This window comes from Telopea speciosissima, chromosome 2 (assembly GCF_018873765.1).
Source record: "Telopea speciosissima isolate NSW1024214 ecotype Mountain lineage chromosome 2, Tspe_v1, whole genome shotgun sequence".
Classification (NCBI taxonomy): Eukaryota; Viridiplantae; Streptophyta; class Magnoliopsida; order Proteales; family Proteaceae; genus Telopea; species Telopea speciosissima.
The window spans coordinates 12,060,066-12,076,683 of record NC_057917.1 but is presented as its reverse complement, the minus strand read 5'-3'; the positions used below and the strand labels follow the sequence as shown (position 1 = coordinate 12,076,683).

The following is a 16,618-nucleotide window of genomic DNA, read 5'->3' as shown; positions in this document are numbered from 1 at the left end:
TACCCTGATGATATAACATAATGAAAAGTTTTTCGTAGGTTGATAACCCACAGCAGTAGCATTCTGCCTAATAAAGAGGATATCTTGCTTGGATGAAACGGAAGATATTGTCGATAAATAGAAGTACTTCTTGTTCATTAACATCCCGGAAATAATCTGCCATAGTTCTTCTTCATGCTTCAATCTACATCAGCCAAATTCAACTAGACATGGGATTATCAATGCTGAGGTGAGAACCAGTCATTGTTTAGTAGGTAAAAACATATGCAATTATACTTGTTGCTAAAATGATAATGTCAAACTAAAGCTTTTAGGGATGCCACTGGGAGTTTCGGCGATCAGTGGCTACAGCGGCTCGAGATGTACTTTGAGAGATTTTTCAAGTAGAGGACGACATGGCCATCATATGTCATAGGATCTGAAGCCAAACTATCAATTTGGGTTTTTTTTCTAATCCCATGATTCAAACATGAGTAAACACTTTTGACATTGGTGTGTACTATTAAATGGTTTTTCTACATTATTAATACATATTTCAATTTCTTTTATTGAATGTTGTATTTTTTAGTACTAAATTATTTGTAGCATAGGTTATATAAGAGAAAGGATATAGTAGGCTACAGCGTACAGTAACAACCTAAGGTCTGAAGCCAAACTATCATTTGTTATGGGTTTTTTTTTAAAATCTAATGGTTTGAATATGTGTAATCATGCTTAAATAGGCTTGCCCTGACGTTTCAAGACAAAATTCAACTGTTTGACCACTGAAATGCATATTTATTTATTTTTTTGCAAAAATGAGTAATATTTCAACCAAATTTTTTTCCATTTCGCGAAATGTTTCAATTTTGACCCATTTTTTGAACCTCGACTGAAACAACTTGAAACTCAGGACAGTATCAGCTTTCCGGAAGATCATATTGAACTATTTAAATAATGTTGTCTTTGAGGCTAACTATTGAGAATCAAATACACAGGTATGACAGAATATTTTAGAATCAAATGACACGAAGAAAAATTCAGTCTCTCTGAGAAACCAAAATCAAATCTATAAAGGCATTATGAAGCATTTTTATGGTATGCATTAAAATGATAACTTAGCCTGGGATCTATAGTAACATTAAGAGCCATAAGTATGCAGAAGCTGAAAAGATAAAGAATTGACTGAACCTTGCCATTTTGAAATTTTCCCCCTGAGCCATTTGGTCCATAGTTTATAGTATTGTATCCAACTGAAGGAAGCACATACGCATATGGAATACCATGAAAACCAGAGAAGTTGACACCTAGAAGTTCAAAGGGGGAAAGGTAAAGAGACAAAAAAGTAATTTCAGCTAACACTTGCTACATGACAATATATCTACAACCAAAAAGAACCACATCTACAATTGTTAATTTTTCATGTCCATAAAATGATGATGAATAAATCAGCAATAGGAATATAATAGCCAGATTATTTACTTTCTTAAACTTCTCCTTTCGATTCATTGAATGCTGATACAAAAATGGGTAGTGTTTTAACATTTTGAAAAATAATTTCCATAAATTGGCTCATTTCAATTAGGCTTTTAAGCCAATGAATAAAAGGAAATCTTTATACAATAACATCACAAATCTCTAAAAAATTAAACTTGATGGCCTCTGTGTTGCATACTATGGTCCTCTAACAAATAGTCTACATGCAAGGTCGTAAGCTAATGTCAACAACTGACAGACCAACCAGAAAGACTGAAAGAACCAAGTCAACTAACAGATGAACCTAAAAGATTATACAGGGGGAAATGAGATCAGGTTCACGGATATTAAAAGTATATAGTGGCTGGCACTCAGAAGGAATGATGGTAAGGGTCTTTGATGCAAGAAATTTGAACAGCCGTTACATATATATAAGGTCACTTATCAGGACATTGCACTGTTCTCGATATGGAGGGATCAGAGCAACAAATTTAATGCAAACTTAAGTAAGAAGACATGTGAAAGTGGCCACTGCAAGTTATTGACATATGGAATGCTGCCCAGGCAAATTGAAGACAGAAAATTCCAAAACAGAAAATTTTAAATAAAATGCATTTAATAGAGAAAAGCAATAGGGAAGGAGAAGTATTGTTTTTGAAACATCACGGTGTAGGAATAGGTGAACAGTACTTTGCATTTGTGCACTACTAGCATCCAGTGCAAAGAGTAGCTTCTACGGCTTCATTTGAGCTAGTTGCTCACTGACACCAATTAGATATTACAGTGCTCACAGTATCAACCATTTCGTAGGCCTGTCTGTACAATTGCTAAGCAACCCCATTTAGGCCTTGTTAGTGGGTCGATAGACAGAGCAGCTTGCTGCTAATACTTACCCTTTCATTGCCACACACAACCTTAAGCAATATTTTATGCAAACACTTATTACTTTGGGCTTGGACAAATTGTGGAATCAATTGTGTACAAGGTTCAAGAACTCGGTGCCAACACTAATTTTGACCAGCCAAAAACTGAGATTTCCCAGGTTTCGACCATATTTCGGTCAAAACCTGGGCTTTCTCCAAGCTAACTTGAAACCTTGGTCTCAAGGCCCAGAAGTAGGTTTTTTTTTGCGTTGACTCTTGTTATGCTGCCTATTTTTGACATTTTGAACCCAATCCATGCATTAGTTTCACATAGAGAACACTCAAAATAATTCTTGTGGTTTTGACCCAATTTTGATAGTGTATAATGTTCTTGGATATGGTATCGAATAAGGTTTGATCGGAACATAACTCCATCAATATAAATCAGATTATAGCAATCTTGGATTTGTTGGAAACTGCTCTGAATGGAAATAAATTTTTAGGCAACAAAACAAATGAATATTTAATCGTTCTTTGGGTTTTTAGCAATGTTTTATCATATTAAGATTTATGGAATTTTTAGATTTGAGAAAAAACCCAACATTTAAAAGTTGAAAATTTGCAGCTACCACTGAACATCCAGTTTTTTTTTTCTTGAACTGGGGGGTTGACACTTTGTTTAGCTTAGAAATGCAAGAGTGGAGTCTCCTTTTTTGTGCGGATACATTATGTAGGGATAAAAGATATTTGGTTTTATTTTTGTAACTATGCATATTATTATGCAAAGATTGACTATATACCTATTGTATTTGGTTCTCGCAATGGGCTCTGAAATTATTGGATCATGGTTTGGATGCAGTACTGCCCTTTTAGAATTTGATTTTTTAACTATTTTTATTGGATTCAAATAGGGGGTATTTGCTTATTTATGAATAAAATATCTTAAGTAAATGAAAACATTTACTTAAATGATATTTGGCATAAATAAGTGTTTGTCCTAGTTTCGAGCCAGGTTTCCTCAAGTTTCGATGTGGATAAGTGAACTTATGTAGGTGTTTATGTTGAAACTTGCGAAATTACCGAAATATGGCCAAAACAGTGTCAAAACCCATCGAAACCTAGTCGAATTTAAATTCGACCCCCTTAACTGGTCTCGGTAGCCTGCAAAACCGAGTTCTTCTTCCATGATTGTGTATTGACTTAAATATCTACCCTAATGTGAGGGTTATTGAGTGTTCTTCAAATTGAAGATTTGCCTACTAAGAGGCTTTTAATTGAGTTGTAAAACTCAAACAACTTTATGAGAGTTGTAGAGGGCTTGATCCCAAACAATATTATAAGAGTTTGATTGGCACCATTGGAAGACCAATCATAGTGAACTTCCAAGAATGAGGGGATCTTGGAAGTGGATGTAGGTCAAGACTCAAGAGGACCTAACCACTATAAATTTTGTGTCTTGCCTTGTATGATTTCCTGAATCTTGAGTATCCATTTTCCCTTTGCAACCTTGAAGTTAGTTCAAAAGTTTAGAAAGGACCTTCAACACCCAATTCAGCCACTCTTGGGTTGCCATTCCGATCAACAGTTATTGTGACATTGCAAAATTTCATATCTTTTAAAATAAATAGCAGAAGCAAAACCAAGTAAATACTGTCCGCAGGGTTGAGCTAGGACATAATGGGCTGTGGTTGACCTGAAAATGACAGAAGGTGGCTGGGACTCCACCTAGGCCAACCCAAACCCCAACTGTATGCAACCTAATACAACAATTTCAAATTTCTAACACGGTGCATCAAGTAGAATGTAACAAATTGAAAAGCTGACCATTACTACTCCATAGTCTGCATTCCTACATAGCTTGATGAAAAGATTCCAGCAGAAATTCTACAGAATTCAATTTGCACATATATGTCAACAACCATTTCTGCAGATTCATATTCAGTCCTACTGTTTGCAGAATAATAAAAGTAGATAGAAGATCTTCTTGAATAACTATAACCTAAGATAGTGAAATGTTATGAGATTAAAATCACATTAACTAAACTTAATGGTAAAACAAACAAGAACTGACTAAAATTGTCATGAACAAAAGCTGGTCAATTAAATAATGACTAGAACTAAGAAAGCAAAAAATGCTTGAAGGGAAAAATGCAAAGGAAAAATTGAATTACTTTCATAAGCCTCACCTGCATATGAAAATGGAGCACTCACAGATTGTGAGTAATGAGCATCTTCAGTTAGCTTTGACAAAATCAGAAAGACTGCCCGCATCTGTTCCTCCAGAGACCCAGTCAGCGTTACTAGACGATCATTCAGTCCAATATAATTATGATCCTGAGGGGATATCTTGATACCAGCCTGGGAATCTTCAATAAATGACCTGCTTATAGGCAAAATCTAGGGATCATGATTGACCAAAAAAAACTCATTTTCATTGTAATGGCTTCAAATCAAAGAAAAGTAGCAAGTAGAATCTTCAGAAAGACATGGCTTATACTTATCTAGTTATCTAGAGTTATAATCATGTCAACAACTCAACATTCTCTTCAGCTCACAGTTTATAAGTTGGGTTCTTAATTCTAACTAGTCATGGGTTTGTAAATCAGATATAGAGGAGATGAAATTGAAGAATCGTTGACCTGCAGGTATATGGCAGAGTTCCCAGGCTGTGGCCAGGGTTTTGGCCCTCCTATTGCTATCATTTCAAGTTTCATTGAGACAGGGTTAGATATGGTTTTGAGGTTTATTAAACCGTCTTGTGTAAACAATCCAAGTCATTTTCAACTTTCCACTCTACTCACCGTTTAACATCTTCAATTTGCACCATATTACCACCACCTTACTAGTGCATTTTTTGCTCCAACCGTCTCGAGTGCCTTTTATTAATTTCTAATTCTTTCCCTTGTTTTCCACACATGCATTTTGAATACACTCATCTCGGATAATATATTTCAGCCATCAACCCAACTTTTAGCATGATAAAACAGTCAGTGTTGTACACATTTTACCATCTTATAAAATTTATTAATGTGTCGATCCTACAAATACACTTCATCTATGGAACTCTAATTCTAAACGTACCATCCCTTTCAAGCTCTGCCTCCCAATCCATGATTAGACCAAATTCTTTGAATGCGCGCATTTCTATTCACATCAGTAAGAGTAAAATCCAAAGAGCTAAAACATTCTTAACAGTAAATTTTCATAACCATTGAATGTAAAGCACCACAACTTATTTTCAGAGAGGGCAAAGTAGAAAATTTTATACTTTATGGTAGCTCCACCCTTCCCAATTATGCCACCACAAGAGCTATTTGGAACTATAAGCCTCACTTTTGATCTGGGGTCGGCATCGTCACCATCTTCAGCATGAACCTGACCAGCACCCAGCCGGGGGAAGGAAAAGAGGACAGAATAAAGTAATACTACAATCATAAAATACAGAAGAAAAAAAAACATTTTCTAATGGATAAGAACCAAAGCCACACAAGGATTACCTCACTCAGTAACTTGGCAAGAATTAGTTCCATTGCCTTTAGGATTTCATCAATTGTTCCAGATATCATGATTATCCTATCAGATGTTCCAGGAAAAAATTCATGATTGCGTGATAATTGAATCCGAGCTCCAGATTGTGACTGAAACTCAGTAATGGTGGAACCACCTTTTCCAATGACAGAACCAGCAGCCGCATTTGACACAAGGAATCTAATGTATGTAGGCTTCTCCTTGTAATCTGACAAAGCACAAATTCTGAAACAATTAGCTGAACAGGACAAGCCTTTCTAAATGAGTGTCTGCATGCAAGTGGGTATGCACACGTGCGCGTTTGTTCAAGCATTGGCACCAATGCTTCCACATGTGTATATATGTTAACAGAGAGGCAAATGAGGGGAATGAAGAGTAATAGCAATATAAATATTGCTTGTTAGACCAGTTCATGAAAGAAATAAAACTGATGGCTTCTTCTGTATCACCTCATTGAAATAGTAGCACTTTGCTAATTATTTTTAAAAATAAAAAAGTGGCATTTTGATGTTATCACAAAAGGTTGAGCAGCAATAGAATAGTGAAGTTCACACTGTCCCTACAAATTTCATGTTGCTGATAATTAGATTTTCCTTGGAAGAATCTTAATGCATATTGTATAGCTCCACAAGAAACCAGCTAAAAGTGCTACACCCACATATATCAGGAGGGAAAATTCTATAAATAAAGAAAATAAATGTAATTGCGTACAAGTTCCACAACGAATAAATTACAAAATCACATATCCATAAGAGAAGTGATGCAGAATTCCAGCAAGAAGAGAAGATGGGCTTGATTTTTCTTTGGTTTAATGTATTGGACCCAACTGAACCTATGGTTCAAGTTTGGTTTAAGTTGGTCCCGAAACCCTGTTCAGATCGCTTATGGGCCCACCCGATTGAACAAACATCAAACAATAAAAGGGTAATGACAATTTAGTAATAACCAGAATTTTCTAAGGGTTAAATTGATAGGTAATGAAGATGGGACCTAATATTAATTAGATTTATTGTGTAGGGATGAAGTTGGAAGCAAAGTTAAGACATAGGACATGAGGGAATAAATAATAAAAGAACGGGTATTTTAGGAAACTCAGCAAATAAAAGAAGTAAAACAAAAAATTGAGGGCTGAGGGAGTCTTCTTCAACCTGGCAAACAGAGGCGGTAGAAACCCATGGAACCAGACCTGGTTAGAATGGAAAATCTCAATCAATAGAGCTCCTGGCAACCTGAAATTCCAAGCAAGGCATCGCAACACTTGGGCCTCTTGAAATCATCCAATCACAGCCCCAAACAATACATGGAAAAGAAGGTTTAAGACCTGCAACTAAGCCTGGCGGTAACTACAGGTTCAGATCTGAAAGTTTGGTTTGATTCTCTCAGGAAGAAAAGAATTTGGAAGTGATACTCCAAGGTTTGGGCAGCCTATAGAGTGTCAACCTTCGCCTGAAATTTCAGGTTCACGTAAACTGGTATGAGGATTTGGTCACTCTTCTTCTCAGCCAAGTAATACCATCCAGCAGAGACACATAAATTAATGTATGAAATTTCAGCAAAAGGAAAATACGAAAGAGAAATAGAAGCAGCAAAAGGATTGGAAAACAGAGGAAACTGGGAAGGTTCGAACGTTATCTGTTACAGGCTTATTCGCACCAGAACAGGGAATGTTTCAGGGTATGTGACAGGGAGAAGAAGAAGAATATCGAGCAAAGAGAGAGGGAATATGGTTACATGACCTTGTTCGTACCAATCCGGTAACAAAACAACTCAAAACACTCATTCATTCCAATCTGAAAATAAACGATGATTAAAAGAGTATTTAAAGATAAATTAAGAGACGCCTAACCCAAATAATCCTAATCCTTAATTAAAACTCAAACGGGACTCTTACTTGGACTCAAACTCTTTTAATGCTTAGCCAACTAAGACTAAAACTAAAATTACAAGATAAACCCAATGAATAAATCTAAAATAAATAAATAATTAAATATCCTATTAAACATAAAAAACCCCAATTGGACCCGATTCATCTTCACATGGATACCCAAATGAGTTTGGGTCGGTCCAAGGCAGTACACCTGCATCAAACACTTTTTACACCTAGTCACCAAACACGTTTCACTCCCACAGAAGTGATCCATGGAAACAGAAATACGAAAAAAAACACTTCTAGCTCATAAACACTTATGCAGAACAGAAGTGTTACCAAACGGAGCCTAAGTTATTAGCAACTTAGTAGATTCTATTTTTGTTTTGTCTCTTTCCTTTTTGGGTGTTATAGCAAGTAGATCTTGTAGGGAGTAGCCATTTTGTGTAATTGTGAGCTACTTAGTAGCTAAGCCTTATTATTCTTGTACTATATGCTTCCAATTTTATGAATACAAGAAAAGGGAGACCCTCCCGACCATTTTGGCTGATGGAATACTTGTGTTTTCTATAGAGATTACATGCTAGCAGCAACCCTAGATGGTGAATTCTAGGTTGGGCGGTGGTGAACCCTCCCAGAGACTTTGGTGGTGAAGCCAAGTCATATCCCCCCGCCCTTCTCTCCATCTTATTCTCAGTTTCAGCAAGCTACAAGGTGAGTGTGTGGGTGTTGATCAAGGTAATCTGAAACCCTCTTCTATTGAGTTATATTCTACACCTTTGCTTCCAATCTCTTGGTTTTGTTTTGGTCTATATTCTCTCCTTGTCTTACTAATCTTATTTCTAAGTTTCTGTTCATGCATGTCAGTTCCTGTCCACTTGTGTTCTCAGTCTTCTCTTAAAGAATCCAGCCTTTCCTACCATTGGATCAACCCTACTTTGGATATGATGTTCTTCCTTTTGGGATTACATCTGTCCAGAATTGCAGCACAATCAGATCTGGAGTATGGGAGTTTTCATGTTTCAATAACTTTCTATTTTCTGTTTTCACTAAGTTCTAATTCCTGTCCACCACCATTACTTCCTATCTAACCCTTGGATCATTGTGATATTTTAGACACTTGACCAGTAGGTTGGGCCAACCTCCGACCAAAATTCAGCCCATCGGCTGGCTGGATTACAGGATATCCAATCTTCTATTTTCTACCCTTTAGCTTCTTAAGCTATTTCAATGCGGTTCTGTCCTGTGGTGGTTTTCTATTCTTAAAATCTTATTTTGATTTATAAGAACTCATTAAAAATATAATATCATGTGAAGACAATAGGCTCTTTGGCTGATAAACAGCTCCTTGGATCAATGGTGCCACAATTACACAAACATTGAGCTAGTTAACATTAGTCACCACTCTGCAACCAAAGACATGGTAAGCACAGTCTATATCTTGATCACAACTTCTAGTCATCTCCCTAATGACAACTTGAGGATATTTCCGGATCCAGGGAGGTACTCAACATCAGAAGAAAAAATGTTTCGATGGACTTACTAGCTTCTATCATGTAACAAGCACACTGACCCTCCTCCACCATTACTTACCACTTCAGATGCAGTCCCATAATGAGTTTATGGAGAAAAAACAATCTTATCTGTGCCAAAGACTGCACCTGAAAGACATTTTATTGTTGCCTGACATCCCCTAGCAGTTTTCTAACCAATGAATCCATGTTTTCTGGTATTTTATTCCTCCTCTCCACTATAACATTAACCCCTCGGATGCAATCCCATGCAGATTGCATGAAAAAATAACCTTACCATACCAGTCTAAATTCGCAAAATAGATTTAAGTATTCTTCTATTTCTATTTTCTCTTTCTTAAGCATTTCTTTTTGCAACTGCAACTAAAAAAAAAAAACATAAATCACGGTGATTTACATAAGAACATTTGATTATTTTTCTATATTCTCTTTCTTTTTCTACAAATGTGTTCGAAAGGGTGAAACTTCGTAAACAAATTGAGTCCAGAAACGATGGCTCCAGTTTTTTTCAAGCCAGATTGTACCTGCTAGATCTAAGACACCGAGCACCAGTTCTAGACGATCATGCACGCACACATCAATTCCAGAATCTCCACCCATTTTATATTCCAAGTCCTTTTAAATGCACTTCAACATAAAAGAAAAAAAATTTAAAATCAATGGGAACATTTTGATAAGGAACTGCACAAACTCACGTAATTAATTCCCAAGACCATGTGGACACCAACAAAAATTAAAAGCCAAAGTTAGGGTTTTGGGTCAAAACTGGAGCGAAAAAGGAGGGCAGTATGGTGGTCTATAATTTCACAATAATCTGAATAGAACAGGAAAAGAAACCAAAACACATTGCTCTTGTTAGTAATCCCGTCATAGAAAAAAAGAGAGAGAGAAGAAGAGGCAGAGTCAAATCAGAGGCAATAGATCTCCTTTAATAATGTGAAGAATAACAAGATTTGTTTGGCATAGCTCACCTCGAGGAGGGGACTTTGGAGGTCCAGATCGCTTCGGTTGCACCTCTGGGGAAGAAACATAAGAAGACTCTGGCGATTCCATTTTGTTCTGCTGCGTTGAGTTGTCGAGAAGAAGAGAACTTATCTAAGGTATATGAATAGAGAGAATGAGAGAGAGAGAGAGAGAGAGAGAGAGAGGGAAGAGATCAGCCCATTCGCATTGTTCAAGTGATTGTGAGACAAGAAGAACGAGGAAAAAGATATTTGTTCCTTCTCTTCTGAGCCTCTCTGGCTGTTGAGTGAGGAGAGAGAAGTGAAGAATACGTTGGTGAGCGTTCGGCGTTTCAGCTTTCTCTGTGCTTCATATTTACTTTTCTTTTTTTTTTAATCTTTTTGTTTGGGGTTTAAGCAGCGTGAGTTCAGGTGCTCATGAAACCGCCTCCCCGTATTTATTTCCTGTTTTTACATGTAAGAGACGTCCACAACCCATACATTACAGAAAAAGGAAAAACGTCTGTGCACGCCACACACGGAAGTAGACCAGCACGCCCTTTGTGTTTGTCGTGTAGAAGGTTTATTTGTAAATTCTGACCTTTTGATGTTTAAGGAATTAAGGTTGTTTTGATTAGATTTTTAGTTTTAATCTCGAAATTGAAATTGAAATTGAAATTGAAACACCTTCTCACATATTTTATAATTTCAGTGTAATTTTGTTTATATTTCGTTACAATAAGTGTAAAAATCAAATCAAATCATTTTCATAATAGAAATCACCCCATAAAATTGAAATAGAAATTAGGGAGAGCATTCTCTATAGGACAGCGTAGGGGCCACACGTGTGCGACAGCCAATGAGAGTGCATACTAGCATCTCAGGGGACAAGATTTTCGCCTTTCATGGGGGGCAGGGCGATTATTTCACCTCATCCCCATCCCCATCCCCAACCCACCCCACCGCACCCCACCCCCAAAGAGAATGTTTTCCCTAAAAAAATTAATGCCAAATAAGGCTAGTAGAGAAGAATGAGAGTGATAGAAATTCAATTGAAAAAAAGTTCAAGAATAAGAAATCCATTTGGTAATTCAATTTTAAGAATATACTCTCTCTAATAATAATAATAATAATAAAAGATTTTCTTATTGACACCCATAAATTTAAGGTGTTAATAGATTTGTAACTTTATATTTTTTTGTTCTTTTCATCATCGAAATCTACAAGCTTGGTTTTCATCTCATTTTCAATCACCTTTTCCTTTTTTGGCTCTCTTCCCAAATTTTTTTCTTTCTCAAACCTAACCTATGGTATTTTTCATACAAAAATTCATTTTCTCAACAATGTCTAGCCGATAAAAAGAGAAGAGGGTTGTTGAAGCCAGATAAGATATTCCAAGGCATCCTCGGAGTTCGAGTACTTTGTATTCGAGAGTTGAGAGAGGCGGTTGAACATCTTGTTGTGCGTGAAAAACTCCGGGGATCAAGTTGAGTGACTCTGAATAGGCCATTAGAGCATCGTGGTATCGGGGCCACCTTCTTCAGGAGACGAAATCCCACTTGTGTAATAACGCTTGGTTCTCTAAGGTAAATCCCCAAGCTTTTTTATTGTTTCCTTTTAATTTTGAATACACTCTATTCCTACGTGTACCAACTATTTGGGAATTTGTCTGTGTGTAGTTTACATGCCTTTTAACATTTTTTGCTCTATTGTAATATTATGTTTAACTTTCATTGTAGCTTGTATGACTCCTCACCCTAAGTCAATTTTTGCTTGTAATACTTTGATTTCACTACCATATGCTTGCATGGCCATATGGCCTGTGTTGTTGCTTGACACATTGTGCTTGTATAGCCGTATAATGTTCCTATCACTAAATTGCCCCTTATCTTGAATATGCATGTAACATTATCCTCGAATGATGTCAAGCTAAGCACATTTACTGTGTGAGCCCAAATCACGTTTGCTTTGTGTGTGGGTAGCTTTTTCCAATTAATCGTAGCTCACTTGTAGTTCCATTGGGAATAGACTTTGAAAGTCGTGTCTCATTCAATCATGACTTGATCCACTACAGAGTTGTTGGGGATACTGAAGAATTTTTTGACTATTAAATCTAACCTTTGATTGTAGCTCTCAATTTAACTTGTTCGTTTTCCATGCGTTGAAGACCTTGACATTTTGTATGGCCTTATGAAGTGACATTTAAGAAGTATGGATCCATAAAGTACGTGGAGAAGTGGTACAGTACCCCTTTGCAACGTGATGAAGAGGCATGTGGCTACAGTGGGGTCCAAGGATACAGCCTTCTCTAGGCATGGTCTTGTGATCATACCCTCGTTCATGCATTGGCGGAGCGGTGGTGTCGACCACTAAATTTTTCATCTTTCGGTGGGTGAGAAGGAGCATTTAGGAGAGTTCCCTTCAAAGTTGGAGGTGATTGACCAGCAAGCCCATTATTTCATATTGTATCTACTCTATAATACAGTGTTCAACAACAATGGCCTATGCACCTACTTATCCATGGTATGGTATTTGAAGGACCTGTCAAAGGTCAAGAGTTTTGACTAGGCGGCAACTAGGTATGCCTATATGTTGAGGGGTTGGACTTTTTGCCCAATCATCGGCACTTGATTTGTGCTAGAGGTAAGCATTTTATCTTATATTTGATTTTTTATTTATTTTGTTGTTGTATTATCGATTGATCATTCTCTTTTGTGTCAGCAGTGATGGTATTATGATCATTTAAGGGTTCGGGGTCCTAGGTTGAAGATGAATGATGAAACCTTCTTACCTTAGACTGGTATGTGGTCCAAGGAAAACATTAGGCCCAAGGACTAAGTCACCTTGATGTGGGAGATGCCAAACTAAGTCACCTTGCTCCTTGATCATTTCGAATCCTTTCTTTTTCTTGACATGTAATTTTTCTACATATTGACTGGAGAAAATCGGTCGATCTCCGTCTTGGCCACCAGAGTAGGTTAGAGAGTGCTTGACGATTGGTAAGTCGCCATATCATGTTTTATAAGCTTGTTGAGTTTGCATGGTACCTTAAAGACAGAGCATACTGGTAATGGCCGGGATCAAGAGGTCATGCGTTCTAAAGTGGCTTCCCCACTTTGTCTTGGAGCCGGAGAGATTGTCCAAGTTTGACATGAGGATGTGCATAAAGGAAATCAACGCTCAGCCCTTTGTTTAGCCCTACTCATGGGGTCATTATCACAAGTATATATATAACAAATGAGCTGATTTATTAAGATTAACTGCTTCCATCCTATGGTGAAAAACTTTCTTCTTCCTTCTCTAGTTTTATGTCATATATGTCATCCTATTGATCTTTCTCTCATTATATTTGTCATATGCTCTTGATGTTTCTGTTGCTATCACTGAAGGTTTTGCTACTTTGTTGGGTCTAGTCCGATGACTACCCTTGTTCATACTCCTACCATTGTCTCAGTTGCTCCGTTAGTTGAACCTACCTATACACACTGGATGTTTGGATCCCTCCAATGGGTTCCTTCTTCCTTGTGTCGGGGTGGACCTACATTAAATTTGGTAAGAAGGAACCCAATCTATGCCAAAATATGTCGTCACTGGATTTCCATGTGTCCCATGGGGACCGTAATTCTAGGTTTTATCATTTGGTAACAAATATTAATAATCATATTAGGTCAATAAATTACATACAAAATTATGAAGATTTGATTGTTTCAGATGTCTATATGATTGCTAAAGTCTTCTCGTAACATTTTAGTTCTATATTTACTACCTTGAATCCTTTGGGTCCTAGCTTATAGAATTTATTTTTTCCGGCTACCATTACTCCTTTGGAAAATGATGTTTTAGTGTTTCTACCCATAATTTATGAAATTAAGGAGGATATCTTAGTATTTGGCCATATTTTATTATAAATGCTATGATTCTTTTCAAAAGAATATTGTTGATTTTGGGCATAATTTTTGCACTGGTCTTTCTTGTTCTTTGGGACTAATCACACTTTTTTACCCCTAATTCAAAAAAAATAAAATATTTCTTTTCTCTTGATGAATTTTGACTCATCAGTTTATGCACTATAGCATATAAAATAGCCTCTAAGCTTCTAGCAAAAAGGATTGCAAGGACTATTAAATATAATAATTTATCTTTACCAATTTACCTTTGTGAAAGAAAGATAAATAAAAGATAATATGATTATTGGTCATGAAATCATTCATTAGATATTGTATTGTAAGGGAACAAGGGTGGGTGGAAATCAAGCTAGACATGTCGAAAAGGCTTATAATTGTCTAAAATTTTGCTTTATTTGTATTTTTTTTGAATTTATAGACTTTTATACTCATTTGTGTAACTTATTAGTTATATAATTTCGTTCATTATATACTCTATTAAGCTAAAAAGTGAAACATTTTATTTTTTTTAACCTTCTAGAGGTAATAATACAAATTTGTCCTTTAAGTCATTACCTTTTCATCGTGGTAATGGGAGGTCTATCCCGTTTATTGACTATTTATGAATATTTAAAACTATTAAAAGGAATCAAAATTGCTCGTTCTACCACTGAGATTACTCATTTATTGTTAACTAATGATATTATATTTTATCGTGCTAATTTGGAGGATATTAGTAGTACTATTCAGGCCATCATTAAGTTATTTGATGATCTCATTGGATTATATATTAAGTGCAAAAAAAGTGAATTATTTTTTCTACAAATTTTTTTTTAAAAAAAAAAAAATGAGAATTGTTTTCCACAAAAATACTCACTACTAGCTTGAAAAATAAGATTTGTAATAAACTATAAATGAAAGACGATGACTTTTTCATCATTTTACTTAGGGTTACCTCTACTTACAAGTAGAGTCAGAAGCATTTATTTCGCATAAATACTTAATAAAATTCAAGGTAAACTAATTACCTGAAAATCATCTTTATTGACACAATCCGATACATCTATTTTAATTAAATATGTCTTTAAGTCTATGCCTACCTTCTTGATATATATATATATATATATATATATAGATATTTTTTTTTAATGAATAAGAGAACACTATCGAAGCTTTTTATTAATGAGAAAAAAGTACAAAGTCACAAAGAAATGTTTACTTATTCAACTATTCAATCTGCCAAAAACTCTCAAAAAATGTTCTACCTAGATCGAATAGTTTCAGGTCTAATCTTTTTTAGGCACTCCATACCCTTTGATTGCAAAATCGAACTAGAGGATTACTTGCTAGTCCATTTCCTCAACTTGTGACGTCCTTGTCCTAATCAGAGATATCAATACTGTGATTCAGAAGGCTTAGGACACAATCGATTGTTAATTGTTGTACTGATTCTTCGACGTCCAACTGAAAAAGTATATGCGACATAACTCCTTCATTCACTAATTTTTTTTTAAATATACAATTCATCAACTGTTTGTAGAAGAACGAGATAGTCTCAAACAGTGTTATTCTTACATCTATCATTTCTCGATTTATTTCATGAATAAAAAGATTAGACATTTCATCATCTTCAAATTTCAGTACTCTATGCTTGACAGTCATTTTCCTCTGACCTATACGTGTTTTGGGTAATGACCCCTAAACTTCTCCAAAAAGGAATGACCCCTCGTGCAACTTTTCTGATACCAATGTAATATATCGATAGACTTCAGATGATCCAATACATCAAGGATATAGGCTCTACATAGCTATTACATCAAGACACAAAGATGGAATTAATAACAACTAGAATTTGGACGAACTTAACAACAACTGGAATTCGGACGTATTACAACACACAGACTTATCAATACAAAGCATATTATTAAAGCATACATGACATGATAAATTAAACTGCTTTAATGTTACAGCTTGGCTTTTTCGATCCGAATCCTAACCCGAATCCGATGGTAGATCCAGAATCCGAAGTTGCTGTCTTATATACATTATGGAGTATTGCTTTGATGTTCGAACGAGTAGAAGATGAAGAAGGGAATCTTAGTGGTAACCTGTCGTCTACCGACAAAATGACGCGTACCTCCCCTATACAAATTTCAAAATTTACAATCTAATGTATAAATAATGGAAAGCGACCCTGACCATGTTTTGGGTATTGGGGCTTGAAAACATCATTTGGAATGCGTTAGTACGCGAAACCGCCAAAGCTCGAGGCGTTTCGACACTTGGACAACACTTAAAAACACTCTGGTGGATATTCTAGTCAACCACACATATCAACCAGAGTGTCGTTATTGCAGATTCCCCATATCGGGAGTGCATGATCCGGTACCTCGAGTCGGGGATCTTGCCGCTGTGTCCCATTTAGCTTGTTGGAATGTCTCCCCAACAACGTTGGTAAGTGGGACCCGTTTAACTAGCCCTCGTACACAAATACAATAAATTAATATTTTTTATTTAAAAAGAGATAAAGGTTAATAGACTGACTTAA

General features: G+C 36.1%; 1 protein-coding gene across 1 annotated transcript in view; it reads right to left on the bottom strand.

Moving 5' to 3' along the window:
- The window catches only part of LOC122652209 (protein BTR1), a 30,176-nt gene extending 19,816 nt beyond the window's left edge, over positions 1 to 10,360 (bottom strand). The window contains exons 1-5 of the mRNA XM_043845889.1: positions 10,217 to 10,360; positions 5,816 to 6,054; positions 5,587 to 5,693; positions 4,505 to 4,698; positions 1,171 to 1,286 (exon numbers count right to left, since the gene is read on the bottom strand). Coding sequence (XP_043701824.1) covers positions 1,171 to 1,286; positions 4,505 to 4,698; positions 5,587 to 5,693; positions 5,816 to 6,054; positions 10,217 to 10,298 — 738 coding nt within the window. The 5' untranslated portion in view covers positions 10,299 to 10,360. The remainder of the gene's footprint in view (positions 1 to 1,170; positions 1,287 to 4,504; positions 4,699 to 5,586; positions 5,694 to 5,815; positions 6,055 to 10,216) is intronic.
- Between the last annotated feature and the right edge of the window lie 6,258 nt (positions 10,361 to 16,618).